General features: G+C 39.3%; 1 protein-coding gene across 2 annotated transcripts; it reads right to left on the bottom strand.

Annotated features, from left to right (window-relative positions):
• Positions 1-12: 12 nt before the first annotated feature.
• On the bottom strand, positions 13-9,756 carry LOC113513664 (modular serine protease-like). 2 transcript variants are annotated; one of them, XM_052898539.1, is made up of 9 exons: positions 9,570-9,756; positions 6,068-6,119; positions 5,461-5,517; positions 4,053-4,169; positions 3,604-3,738; positions 3,084-3,261; positions 2,053-2,162; positions 1,323-1,534; positions 13-599 (listed from the first exon to the last, which is right to left on the bottom strand). In XM_052898539.1, the coding sequence occupies exons 1-9, from the start codon at positions 9,601-9,603 to the stop codon at positions 151-153; spliced, it is 1,344 nt and encodes a 447-aa protein (XP_052754499.1). In that variant the 5' UTR covers positions 9,604-9,756; the 3' UTR covers positions 13-150. The 2 variants fall into 2 exon arrangements, with proteins under 2 accessions (XP_052754499.1, XP_052754505.1); XM_052898545.1 differs by lacking the exon at positions 5,461-5,517 and having other exon boundaries at positions 9,570-9,755.
• Between the last annotated feature and the right edge of the window lie 5,628 nt (positions 9,757-15,384).

The raw sequence follows: 15,384 nt of genomic DNA, 5'->3' as shown, positions 1-15,384 counted from the left end.
GTAAATTAAAAATAACGTAAAGAAATAATTTAATAAATCGATACACTGTGTTATATAACTTATCACAAAGTTGTCATTTATGACCATTTTACGGTCGCGACCTTAAAAGTGACGTCCTTTCAAAGTCACAAACGTCACCTACCATCAAACTCATTGTTTAAAGTGTACATTATTGTCATTATCTATAATTAACGTACTATTATTGATTTTTAAAGTTATATCACCATTTTCAGGTTTAACATCAGCTTCACCGATTCTCCAATTACCTTCATCAATACCATAATCATCATCTACCTCATTCTGCTCGGTCACACTTGAAGAATACTGGATGTTACTTATATGGACTTCAATTTTATCCTTAACTAATATGGTAATGTTGGTGCCATTCTGAGGAGCTGGTGAGCATCGCGCGTGGTGGTCCCAGGCTCCATCTGAACACGTGATGGTGGGTGGTTGTCCATAGTGACCATCCTTGCACTGCGTCCTCACCACGGTACCGTGCGGTTCGCGCTCGGCGCAGGCCCGGCGACCTTCCACAGCACCGTTCGCCACTACGCACCAGTACTCGATGGTTGGCTCCGGCGGCAGGCGGCAGTAGCCTTCAAGTTGCAAAAGAGAGATACAACTGTTATTACGTGAAACAGCAGGAAACTTTTTCTAGATATATAGATATATTTAAGCGAGGGCAGGTGGTTAGGGTCCACCCAAGAATTGTCTGGTCTGTCCACCCTATGATCCAAGCAAATCTTCACTAAAACACGTCTGAGAGTATTATATATATACTTACCCCGGAAAATAGTCTTTAATACGCTAGTGGTAAAGTATAATCTTTAATACTACAACTGGATGCTCTTGTTTATAAATATTATAGAAACATCTAGAAACAATATAGAAGATATAGGCACCCTTTAGGCATTAAGATTTTTTGTCTTGGAATGGCAAACAAACTGACGGTCTACTTGATGGAAAGTGCTAACCGTCCTATGAGTCGGTTATTGTCTACACGGGACTCCCATGTAGATGCACTATGTCGTACCCCTTATACGCTGCTATTCTTAAGTCATCGTCATCATATCGGCCCTTAACTCCCTTTGGAAAGTTTTGCCAGTAGTTGCCACGCTTGACAGATGGATTAGAAACCGCAGTTAGGCATTGGAGACGATTTGAGAGGAACGCTGCTGGTCATCCCTTGGCCTTCCTTAGATTTAGTTAAACATGAGTAAGTAACATTACCACTAATATAGGATTTCCTCAAACTTCTACGGGAACAGGATATGACGAGTTTTATAAGGTTTGTTACAATATTTTATCAATGTACTTACGGCGACAAGTTGGTAACTGTTCAGGAGTCCAATACCCCAGGTAGCAGTATACATTGCTATCTCCAAGCAATCCGTACCCTTCGTGGCAGGTTACATTTAGGAGGTACAAGTCTGAAGATTGTCCTGGGGAGCCGGTGGGAGCGTTCATAACTGTGTATCTTCCATTAGCTGGGTACGGGGGTAAGATGCAAACGCCTGGTTGAGAGATATTCCTGAAGAAAAAAAGAATAAAAATAAATATCTAAGATTAACGGGACAGTTAGAGACATTTGTCAACTGATGCCCTTGTGGTGAACGTAACACTCGACGTGGCCAGATTTCACCGAGCGTGTTAGAATCCAGTATGCGTAACGCGGATTCATAAAGAGACGCGACCTGTTATAACGATCCTTGGAGATTTAGCTGGTAATTTTACATTATGACACACAGTTTTTGGCATCGACCAGTTTCAAACCCACATTCTTTATAGTCTACAAATCGGGATAGTGTACTCCAATAAAATTTGTGACCTGGCCTATCGGACAACAATTTCACATACGTGCTCTTCTGGAGCTCAAAACAAGAGACAATTATTTTGAAATTAGGTATTCAAACATGAATTTAAAACATTAATTTTAACCTTTAGGCTAGGGTTCGATTTTGGATATCTGAACCGTAATGTAACGTTTTCCAATTAAGCTACCACGGTTCTTTCGTTTTGTTTGCTAAATGCTAACAATTTAATACTAACTTCTCCTTGTCTTCTTTGCTGCTGTTATCATCTGCATTGGTATCAGTATTGGCCACAATTCTGTTGCACAGTTCTTCGGATTCGTCTGAACCGTCCGCGCATTCCTGTACCTAAAAATTTTAAGTAAGTATGTACTTATCTTTATTTGTGGTCGACAAATAAATGCCGTGTGATACCGCCATAGAATAGGCTACCCCTCCCTTTCCCGTGGGTGTCGTAAGAGGCGACTAAGGGAAGGCGAGGGATGGGCAACAGTGTCCCTTTTAAAACATCTATAAAGCCTAATAATAGTTGCCAATCCGCCTGCGAAGTGTGGCAACGACTGGCAAAACCTCCCAAGTGGAAAGCGTATGTTCAGCAGTGGACAGCTAAAACCTGATATGATGATGATGATGAAATGATCGGGAAGGAAGATCTCGTAGAAGGAAACGCAATGTAGATTTTGCTACTAATAGGGGCTGATAAATGGATCGACGATTTCAAATGTGTTGTTGGAATATGAAAATTGGTTTATCAAGTCACTAGTCATCTGCATTCCACTTATTTTCTGCTAGAAAGCAGTTGTTTTTGCATGGCTGTGTTATATGGCAGTAAAATTGCAGGGTACAGAAACCATACAGTCCTAAGGATTGGCAACGCGCGTGGAGTACGAGAGCATTGTAGTGCATTCTATGGTGTTCACTATGTTCATGTTTATAGGTGGTGATTTGTGCTTTTCATTAAATGGATCATCAACCTATTTTTTTTAATGGGTGATAATGGAATGGTAACCCCGCCTGCGCTATCGGATAACGCTGACGAGGCATCAGTGAGGGATGATAGGTGACAATGAAAGCAGGTCAAGTTAGCCCATCATGATGAATTCCACTAGAATTAACCACGATGGTTTCCGGGGGGAATCAGGTGGAGGTCGACCTGATGGAGTATATGGCTGGCAATAGGTCAGTTAGACGCCATTACTAGCAATCTTTTTCCTCCCTATCAGCGAATTTGCCATTCCATGTTGTAAAATGAAGTTGCAAATACCATACCCCATTACAGTCGGCACCGCGGTCGGCGCAGGCACCATACGCACACTGGAACAGGTACGGGGGGCAGGTTTGGGCAGCGCATGATTGCACTGTCTCATCAGACCCGTCCGAGCAGTGGCGAACACCGTCGCATTGATCTCCAAGAGAGACGTGTTCCCCATTGAGGCATTTGAAGAAACTATCAAGTATGGATTTACAATTTATATATTTCAGTGAGTGAGTTAGTATGTAGAGTTAGATGGGTAAGTGGGTGAGGTCATTTAAGGCAAGATTGCTGGTAAAAGAAGTGCTGGGAGAAGACATCACTCCTGGCTGAAGAACTTGCGGGAGTGGTCTGCCTGCAGCACCACCTCGCTCTTCAAAGAGGCAGCTTCAAAAATTAGAATTGCTCTTATGTTGTCCAACCTCCGATAGGAGTGGAAATCAAAGAAGAAAAAGTACCCATAGTATAATGCTATGTTTATTTTAGAATTAAATGACACAGTGTATGTTGCATAGTGGTATTCACGAGTATATTTACTTGACTGGTCGGCTTTCGTTCCTGCAGAGCGGATGCAGCTCGTCCGAGTTGTCCGCGCAGTCTTGCACGCCATTGCACGGCGCAGTCCCGTCCACGCATGCGCCGTACGTGCACCGGAACCAGTTGCTCTGACATCTGAACATGAAAATATACAAATAACTATGCTCAGACGCACTAGTCTCTGGTGTTACATAAGGAATAGTCTCGTCGCTGCCGTCCGGACAGTCGACGACGCCGTCACACTTGCCGTCGCAGTGTACGACGACATGACGCCGTCATTAGTTACATTAAACATGTGTTGAGCAGTACTAACCGGCTGCTTCTACAGAGCGGGTGCGTCTCGTCGCCGCCGTCCGGACAGTCGACGACGCCGTCATACTTGCCGTCGCAGTGTACGACGACATGACGCCGTCATTAGTTACATTAAACATGTGTTAAGCAGTACTAACCGGCTGCTTCTACAGAGCGGGTGCGTCTCGTCGCTGCCGTCCGGACAGTCGACGACGCCGTCACACTTGCCGTCGAAGCCGATGCACGTGCCGTCGCGACATTGCCATTGATCATTTCTGGGTAAGTTTAATTATATTATTTATAAAATAAATTATTACTGTTATTATGTAATAAAGTAATATTTAAATAACTATTTTTAAGATAATGGAAAACATGATCTTAAAATGGATGCCTAAGTAACTATCGTTTATAGACATGAACAGCACCATGAATATCACTGGTCTAAGTTGTTTAACTTCTAAATTGTTTGTAGCTTATTTTTTTTTATATATCCCACCCTCAAACCGAAACACAGCCATGCAAACACAACTGCTTCACGGTTGAAACACTAATGGGACAGAGGTACTCAAGCAATCGACTTTTGTACAAAATCTCCCTTTGGCTTTTTTTCTAAATAGAGAAACCCACGTAGAGCTATACCACGAGAAGCACCCTATACAGAGCCACTATGAAGGAAAGACAAAGTCATCATGACTTCGGGCCATGGTAATGCGATAAATATCTTCACACTGGCCCTCCAATAGATTAATATTTACATGTGGATGGGGCGCCTTTGACTCCCAGAACCTCTCAATAGTTTCTCTGTCATTTCCTACACTCTAAACCGAAACACAGCCATGCAAGAATAATTGTTTAACAGCGGAAACAAGAGTGGAACAGAGGTCCAAAAGCAGACATTTGTACTATCTCCCTCTGTTAAGAAAACAAAATCTTAAAAAAAGAACACTCGGCCAAGATATCTGGGACGATGTCGTTTTAGGGCAATATCCCCATGTCCAGAAGTGGGAGAGTGTTTTTTTTTTTAAATGGATGATAATGGAATGGTAGCCCCACCTGTACTATCGGTATACACCGACGGGGCACCAGTGAAGAATGATAGGTGAGGATGAAGCAGGTCAGTTAGCCCATCGTGACGAATTCAACAAGAATTGTTCACGATGGTTTCCAGGGGGAACCACGTGGAGGTCGACCTATTAAGGTATATTGCTAGCAATGGGGCTGTCAAACTCCATTGCTGACAATCCTTTTCCCCCCGTGGGAGAGTGTTGCTTTGTAGTGATAGAAATGACGAAGTGTGAGACGAAGAGAAGAGATTGTTGGTGACAAGGAGTAACGGTCTCATGATTAGCAATATACTTTGTGAGTTTGACCTCTATGCGGGTCATCTTTGGTATTCATTGTTGTTGATTTTTGATGTAATCATCACCAACTGTTCTGATTTCATCCTCACCTATCATTGCTCACTGGTAATGTATACCAATAGCATAGGCGGGGATGCAATGACATTTTTACCCAATTTTGAAAAGAAGATAATGAAGATGCATTTGGGGTATAATTTCTACATACCGACATGTTGCCCTTTTATGTCTGTTTATTGCACTTTGTTCAAACTCCAGTAGATATCTGCGGATTATTAAAAATTATTAATATATAGCATAACTATTACAGCCATTAACTGTCCACTGTTGAACATAGGCCTCCCCCTATAGGGGGGTTTTGTTAGTAGTTGCCACGCTTGGCAGGTGGGTTGGTAATCGCAGTTACTTTGGTTTTAAGAGGGACCCTGTTCGACCATTAAGTTCCCTTAGTTGCCTCTTACGACACCCACGGGAATGGAAGGAGTGGTCCATTCTATGCTGGAACCACATGGCCAAAAAAAACAATACAACCGAATTGAGAAGGAAAATTGAAATTGGTCATTTTCAACAAGTAACATTTATAATTGCGGTGAACTTTAGGTTTCCAGTCTTCAGAGAAGTCAATTTTTTTTTATTTTATACAACTCAGAATGGCAATCAAGATGACGGCCCACCTGATGGAAAGTGGTAACCGTCGCCTATAGACATGAGCAGTATCATGGACATAACAGAGTATAATCGATTTAAAAGTCCTTGTAGACTATTTAAATAAAGATGATTTGAAATTCATTTAAGAAATTTAACGGTACACTAACCTGTCTAAGTGCGACTCCTCTGCAGCGACGTTCGTAACAGTCAACGGCATAGCTGAAAGGGATTAAATAAATTCGAGTTTTTTTTTTATGGGTGAAAATAGTATGGTAACGGTAACTCCGCCTGCGGTAACGGGATACGCTGGCGGAGCACCAGTGAAGGGTAATAGATGAGAATGAAAACAGGCCAGTTAGCCCATCATGATGAATTCATCAGGAATTAACCATGATAAGTTCCAAGGAGAACCACGAGGAAGTCGACCTGGTTGGGTATATTGCTAGCAATGGGATACTCAGTCTCCATTACTAACAATTCCTTTCCCCCCAATAAATTCGAGTTGAACTCATAGGCCGAGGGTTCCGTAGTTCTTAATGAATTAAGCCAATTACTATAGAATTTAGATAGGTACTTTTAATCCTGGTCAGTAAACATAATCGCGGTCACACCGACGAAATCACAGGTAAAAGCTAGTGTATAAACATTTTACGCTATACTAAGTTATTTATTATAAAGGGAAAAGATTGGAGTCTTTTGTATATTGTTTATTTTTTATGCAACTTAGAATGGCAAACAAGCTGACAGCCCACCTGATGGAAAGCGATAACCGTCGCCTATAGACCATGGACATAACAGAGTATACTGTTTCGTGGTTCTGATAGAAGGGAGACCAAATAACAGAACAGTACTCAAGTGAACTTCTAACTACTGATGTATGGTGTGACAAAATAGTTTGCGAGTTATTCAAAGGTCTAATTGTTCTAAAGATAAACCGCAAAGTTCTATTTGCTTTTGCATCTAAGTAATCATAATATTGTCTAAATGATAATTTTGAGTCGTGACTAATTACGAATTATGTAAGTAACTAATAGTACATTACTGCAGCGGCCAGTAACTGAGGCATTGATGGACCAACGTGCAAAGGTGGGCCGAGGCGTTGCCGAGGCACACATACATGAGTTCATTATGTTTCATTAAAATTGTGCATTTTAGCATTGAATAGATGACCCAAAGCGTTGTAGGCTTCACTTTCTTGGCGAGTTTGCCGAAATGAGCCAGAAAAACATTTTCGGATAAAGATTTCGATTTTCTTTCATTCTTCCATTGAACAAAATTTTCATAGATTTTCAAATATTTTTCTTTAGATTTTGGCGGCAACAAGTTTTCTACTACGGCTCTTACTGCCTCTTGAATTTCAGGTGGCGTTAAAATAATTTCATTACACTCATTGTCTTCACTTGAACACATTTTGTCAAATACAAAAGTATTTAAAACCAATGACGAAGTTGACGAACAATAGTTTTTTACGCGCCAAAGTATTATTTCTTTTTTCACTAAACAGCTTTCTATGTGCAAGCCAGTTCGAAATTTAAATTAAACCTTTGATAAGTTACCTCTTTGATCGCCATGTTGCGGAGTAGAAGATCGTTCCATTTTAAAATTACACGACAAATATGATTTTACATAGTAATTTATTTGGCCGCTTAACACGACAGACATGGATTTTCATACAACTTTTGCCAGCCGCTGCTCGACCAGTACCGCAAGTTCGATTTATCTTGAAGAAGGTTGTCAAAATAATGCTCAAATTTCCAAGCATGTTTGAGAAATAGTACTTTTCTCAAACAATGCGCGGAAATCAAAAACACCATTTTATTTTTTAAGTTCAATGATGAATAATGAACAATAATAATTTTTCACGCGCCATAATATTCCTATTTTTTTTTTCAATAAACAGCTTTCTATTTGCCAGCCAGTTCGAAATTTAAATAAAACCTTTTATTAGTTACCTCCTTGGTAGCCATGTTTCGAAGTAAAAGGTCATTCCATTTTTAAATTACAGGACAGATATGAGTTTACATAGTAATTTATCTGGCCGCAAAACACGACAGATATGGATTTTCATACAACTTTTGCCGGCCGCTGCCCGCATGTATCTGGCTAATACGGCAATTTTGATATATCTCGAAGAAGATTTTCAAAATAATGCTCACATTTCCAAGCATGTTTGAGAAAATATAGTTTAATTGCCAGAAATATCTGGCAAATAAACTTTTGATTGTTGTTATTATTACATTGTACGCCATCTTGAAAATTTAGATGTAGAAATATCCATTCATGAGTGTAATGTCATGTCATGACACATGTGTCAACTATTTACGTCACTTCTGGGAAATACCGATTGCAGTGTGGTTTTTCCAGATCTTTATTATTAATAGAAAGCGTTATAGTTCAATAGGTCGAGAGATGGACAGCAGTGTCCCTTTTTAAACATCACTTTAACTGCGGTTTCCCATCTACCAAGCATGGCAACTACTGCTTTAAGCGATAAGGTCGCCCATTGTTTTCTCACTGTGATTATTTCTTGTAATTTATAATAAGTTTACTATTGTAATCTTATGGAGGAAACAATAAAGAGTATCTATCTATGTATCTACTGGCAAAATTCCCCAATAGGGGGAGGCCTATAAACAGCAGTGGACAATTTTTTTTTAACGGATGACAATGAAATGGTAGACCCCGCCCGTGCTAACGGTATACACCGGCAGGGTACCAGTGAGAGGTGATAAGTGAGAATGAAAAGACAGGTCAGTTTGCCCATCGTAATGAACTTAGAATTTAGCACGATGGTTTCCAGAAGGGACCGCGTGGGGTCGACCCGAAAGCGTATATTCCTAAAAGAATATAGCAACCCCGCCTTATTATATCTTTAACGACTGATATTTCGTCACAGTATACTGAAAACGCAAACGAGGCTTTTTTTTTATACAACTTAGAATGGCAAACAAGCTGACGGCCCACCTGATGGAAAGTGGTAACCATCGCCTATAGACATGAGCAGTACCATGGACATAACAGAGTATACTGTTTCGCCCATGATACCCCCCATGCGTTGCCATTCCTGAGGACTCTGGTGTTATTCCTCTGTACCCTGTAAATTCACGCCATATCCCACCCTTCAAACCGAAACACAGCCATGCAAACACAACTGCTTCGCGGTAGAAACACGAATGGGACAGAGGTACCCAAGCAATCGACTTTTGTACAAAGTCTCCCTCTGGTAAAGGTGAGGCTACTATTTTATAATAAACACTACATTTAAAATCCCAATGGCTGTCAGTTTGAATCTGACTGATACAAAAGATTTACAAGTGTAAGTTTCATTAATAATAAGGAGGGTTTCGTGGTGCATTATGTAAAAAAAAATGCTATTCGTGTAAAAAAATACAATCAAATAATCCAAGAACCTTATTAATTTCACAATTTATTTATTTTAAACACTGATATTTTGATAAAACTTCAGAGTTCAGATTGTTTATTTATCAATGTAATTAATTTACTACTTGAAAAAAAAAAAGAGACGGATCGTGCAGAGGAAAACTTTATCAATAATTTTTTTTTACAATATTTATAAACAAGTCTTACGAATTCGATAATAACTGGCCGTATACACGTCACACGATTCAACTAAGAACATTCGAAAAACAAAATTTAAAAAGGTCTTACCACAGAGTAATAACGTCAACGTACGCAGATACATGTCTTAGTATTTACATTCACATAAAAACCTGTGTACACATAAATAACAATAAAAACTATATTAAAGCACAGTTGTTATATATTATAAATATATATAATTATATATCACGACATTGCTGTGTGCATGCCGTAAACAGACTGTAATTCAAAACATAATACAAAAGCAAACCGGACTTGATTATAGCGATTAAAACATAGATGTATGTATGTATATACTTAGATACAATTGAGTTATCCAAATGATATCTTAGATCAGTGTTTTTCAAAGTGTGCATCGTAGGGGGGAAAGGGATTGTTAGTAATGGAGACTGGGAATCCCATTGCTAGCAATATACCCAACCAGGTTGACCTCCTCGCGGTTCTCCCTGGAAACTGTCATGGTTAATTCCTGATGAATTCATCATGACGGGCTAACTGGCCCGTTTTCATTCTCATCTATCACCCTTCACTGGTGCTCCGCCAGCGTATCCCGTTAGCGCAGGCGAGGTTACCGTACCATTTTCAGCTATCAAAAAAAAAAGTGTGGGTCGTGACCCCCTGGACAAGCTTCTGCAAAGAGTCACTGAAGGTCGCAAAGCTGTAAAAAACAGTTTGGCAAAATAATCGATGTTTGTTTTAAATATTTTATTTTGTATTATTTGTTTATTGTATTTAATTATGAATATAAATAAAAATTTATGGATTTGATATTTATAATATGATAAAATACATACGTGTTAGGAATCGTGGAGATATTGGGATTACAAAAACAAAATTTACATGCTACGGAAGTCGTCATATGGTTCCGATATAGAATGATCCACGCCTTCCTTTCCAGTAAGTGTCGTAAGAGGCGACTAGGGAAGCTAAATAGTCGAGGGATGGGCAGCAACGTTCCTTTTGAAACATCACCAAATCCGGGGATTGGGAAAGGGATTGTTAGTAATGGGGTCTAATCTCCCCATTACTAGCAATACATCTTATTAAGTCAACCACCACGCGGTTCCCCTTGGAAGCTATCGTGGTTAATTTTAGTGAAATTCGTCATAATGAGTTAACGGACCTGCCTTTTCATCCTCACCTATCACCCATAACTGGTATCCCGCCAGCATAAACCGATAGCGCAGGCAAGGTTATCATCTTAAAAAATCACCAAAGCCTAACTGCGGTTGCCAAACAGACTGCCAAGTGTGGCAACTACTGGAAAACCCCCCTTAAGGAATATGCCTGCATGCATAGGCAATTCAGGTTATGTTCAGCAGTGGAAAGTTAATGATAACAGGCTGATATGACGATGATTAAAATATGAACAGGTTAGGTGGGAACCGTAAAGAGTAGGGTTCGCAAAATATGTTTACATACTAAAGAGATCTCGCCATGAAAAGATTTTTTTTACAACACAGGGGGCAAACGAGCATGCGGCTCACCTGATGGTAAGTGACTACCGTCGCCCATGATCACCCACAACACCAGCGGCATTGCAGGTGTGCTGCTGGGCCTTTTAAAAAGGAATATACTCTTTTCTTGAAGGTAATGTTGTCGTATCGGTTCGGAAATACTGCTGCTGGAAGTTGAATTAATAAGCAATGTCTTAGAATATTATTATTATTGAAAGACTGACTTTTTCAGACAGAAAAACCTGTAACACTGCGATCCTTCCATGATCTTTTGTGGTCGCCCCCCTTTTTTTTTAATCTTTTTTATTTAGAGGCTTTTATCGTATAAGAATATGTCGGCCTCATCGTGCCCTAATTTTATAAAATACAACTCACATACTTGATACATAAATAAATAATACATAATATATTAGTAGTCTATTTTGATAAAGGGAATTATCGATACAAAAATATAGTAATTAAAGATTTCGCCATTCCGGAGTGTGGCTCTGCGTATATATTTGAAAACAAACCAATCTCCCGTCTATTGAGACTATATTACTGTATCAATACTTGCCTTTGTGTTTTGTATTACGTACATTCGGATATCGTATGGTGAACATCATCCAATGTGTTACAAACATCACAATTCGGATTATTAACTTTTTTTTTTCATAAGAAAAGCGAATTTTGCATTTGGATAAGTCGCCCCTTTTTCAAGTTCGCTGCTAATTCCTATTAGTGATAGGAATTTTAAGATGTTCTTTGCAGCGATGTTTTTATCTCCTCAGGATACAGAGTGTGTTTTCCAAAAGAGATATATCGTGTATGTACGAGTGGGCTACAGCGACACATTCAGTGCTGCGGCGTTTCTTCCTCATTGTTACAAAATCTGCAAACACTTTTTGGGCATAAGCATAGTTGGGCCATATGCTTGTTTAGTTTGCAATGTCCAGAGCTCTTGTCACCTTAGATGATAATACCTACTGATTAATCATGACTTCAACCGACTTCTAAAAGGATGTATTCAATTCAGTTGTATTTTTCCTTATGTTTGTAACCTCATGAGTACGTCAGTTTTTTTTAGTGAATGATAAAGGAATGGTAACCCCGTCTGCGCTAACGATATACGCTGGCAGAGCACCAGTGATGGATGATAGGTGAGAATGAAAAGGCAGGTCAGTTAGCCCATCATAATGGATGCATTTGGCATTTAGCATGATGGTTTCTAGGGGGGGCCACAACTGACAGGGTATATAGCTAGCAATGGGACAGGCAGTCCTCATAACTAACAATCCCTTCCCCCCTAACTACGTCAGTTGTAAATTGATTTAGAAAATTCCGTTTATTTACAGATTCGTTCCGTAGAAATTTAATCAAAGTCCGTGCTGTAGTTTGGTTTTTAAATCAAAATAACTGGGTTTTCCAAAATTGAAGTATATATATATATACCTACGCAGAGCACCCAATAAGCATATTTTTAAAAGAAGTCTGTGTATATGTGTACGTTTGTATGTGTATATATGTGTATATACGTATGTATATATATGTATGTGTATATGTGTGTATATATTTCATATATATTAGTATGACTACTTAATTTATTATTAATATAAGTAGTATTTATGTGTTATATGTGTATTTCCTATGTATTATTATGTATAATTATTTCAGCGTGTTGCTATAATTATGTCACATATTTTTCACCACATCTGCCCTTCGTACGCTTTCTGTTTTTACAAGTACCTAATGGTTAGCTGGTAGAGAATACCATATGGCATTATGCTTACCACTTGTACAAAGTTTTATTGTGCAATAAAGAATATATAAATAAGTTTGTCTAGTTCCTTTGTTTAAAAATTGTCATAATATTGTACACCTCTCTACCCGCTGACATTGATGCTCCTCTCCACTTTGGGTGTTGCTGGAAGAGAACTCTATTAGAGTTCAGCTCGCCTTTGTACATTTGATTACCTCTGTCATACTTTAATGTACAATTGGTGTGTACAATAAAGTATTAAATAAATAAATGCAATAAAGAAATGGGGTCAGACCGCCGTGCCGCGCTATACTTTCAATCGATTGCATTCTCGACCCAATTTCGTTGGACATGATATGTTATTTCGTACCAATGTAGTTACATTGACGCCGATAGAAAATTTTAGTTTACCAGCGGGACATTTTTTGTGACGCTGTTCATGTCTGTATGTAGGTAAGGATTACCACTTTTCATTGGTCAGTTTATGTTTTTTTTTTTGATGGGTGAAAATGGTATGGTAACCTCGCCTGCACTGACGGGATACGCTGGCGGAGCACCAGTGAAGGGTGATAGATGAGAATGAAAACAGGCCAGTTAGCCCATCGTGATGAATTCATCAGGAATTAACCATGATAGTTTCCAGGGGGAACCGCAAGGAGGTCGACCTGGTTGGGTATATTGCTAGCAATGGGATTCTGTCTCCATTACTAACAATCCTTTTCCCCCCGGTCAGTTTGTGTTTGTGCTTATATTACTTGCATACACCCACTCTAACTTGGCTAACTCGCTTTGGAGGGGAGAAAGGAATTGTTAGTAATGGGGCCTAACTACCTTATTGCTAGCAATATTACCCTATCAGGTCGACCTCCAAGTGGTTCCCCCTGGAAACCATCGTGGCTAATTCTAGTGGAATTCATCACGATGGGCTAACTGACCTGCTTTCATCCTCACCTGTCATCCCTCACTGGTGCCCCGCCGGTGTATACTGACAGCGCGGGTGGGGTCACTATTCCATTATCATCCATTAAAAAAAAAAACTCGCTTTGGAATCAAAATTTTTGTTTGTATAAATAAAATCCGTTATTGGCTGTATTCATAAGAGACTTAGCATGTAAGTTGTTTTTTGAGAGCTGTGGATTTTTGTATAAAATAAAAGAAAAAAAAAATACCACTGAGGTGGCAAGCATACGGCCTGCCTGATGGTAAACAGTTACCGAAACCTATGAACGCTTGCAATACCAAAGGCATTACTTGTGCGTTTTCGACTCTGAAGTGACCTCTTTATCCCTTTTTTGAAGAACCCACAGCTGTGTGGAAAACCTTGTTTATCTAGGTTTAATAAAAATGGTTTTCCCCATTCCCCGGCCGAGTACATTTATCAGTAGGTATACTAATGATAAGCGTTGTGGTCTAAAATGGCCACTTTTGTGATTTGCAATAGCATTCATCTCTGTGTGACTTCGAATTAAGAACAAATCTTATTCCAATAGAATTTAGCAACTGATCCGATCATAAGACAGTCCGCTGACCCGGTGATGTCCAATCACCTTTTAACATAAGCTTCTCCCTAGGGCGGGTTTTGCTAACAGTTGCCACGCGTTGCAACAGTTTTACCAGAGGGAGACTTTGTACAAAAGTCGATTGTTTGGGTACCTCTGCCCCATTCGTTTCAACCGTGAAGCAGTTGTATTTGCATGGCTGTGTTTCGGTTTGAAGGGTGGGATATGACGTGAATTTACAGGGTACAGAGGTATAACACCTGAGTCCTCAGGAATGGCAATGCATGGGAGGTATAATGGACGAAACAGTATACTCTGTTATGTCCATGGTACTGCTCATGTCTATAGGCGACGGTTACCACTTCCCATCAAGTGGGCCGTCAGCTTGTTTGTCATTCTAAGTTGTTTAATATATATATATATATATATATATATAATATTTAATTTGTTATTAATTTAATTAACCGGCTTCGAAAAAAGAATAGGTTCTATGTTCGATTGTGTAGTTTTTTAGAGAGTATTTCTGTATTATTTCTGATAGTTTCAACAAATCCTGATTTCCATGGTCGGATCAATTATTAATTTGTCTACTTTTTACATTCGGCTCGTTAATTATTCATTTAATTACAGTTCAATTTAGATTATATACATAGAGCATAGAGTCTTAAAAACGGGTCAACTTTTTGTCTGCTGTCAAATTAGCTAACTCGTTTTTTTTTTATCAGTGTTCTATATACTTACGCACACAATGTATCTTGACGTGTGTATATTTAATAAAAAAAAATGTGTATTTACGCATTAAAAAAAATGCAGAATTTAAAAGACAAAATAAATATAGAAGTTATAAAGGAATCACCCATGACTATTTAATACGCAAAATTGTATGAAAAAGTTGACCCGTTTTTTTTAAGCATTTGTCACATTGCTAGCAATATAACCTATTTTTTTATAGGTGATAATGGAATGGTAATCCCACCCGCGCTATCTGTATACACCGGCGGGGCACCAGTGAAGGATGATAGGTGAGGATGAAGTAGGTCAGTTAGCCCATCGTGACGAATTCAACGACAATTGTTCATGATGGTTTCCAGGGGGAACCACGCGGAGGTTGACCTGATAAAGCTATTATATTGCTAGCAATGGGGCTGTCAAACTCTATTGCTAACAAT

This window comes from Galleria mellonella, unplaced genomic scaffold (assembly GCF_026898425.1).
Source record: "Galleria mellonella isolate WM207_F2 unplaced genomic scaffold, CSIRO_AGI_GalMel_v1 utg121, whole genome shotgun sequence".
In the NCBI taxonomy this organism is placed as follows: Eukaryota; Metazoa; Arthropoda; class Insecta; order Lepidoptera; family Pyralidae; genus Galleria; species Galleria mellonella.
This window is presented reverse-complemented; position numbering and strand designations above follow the sequence as displayed.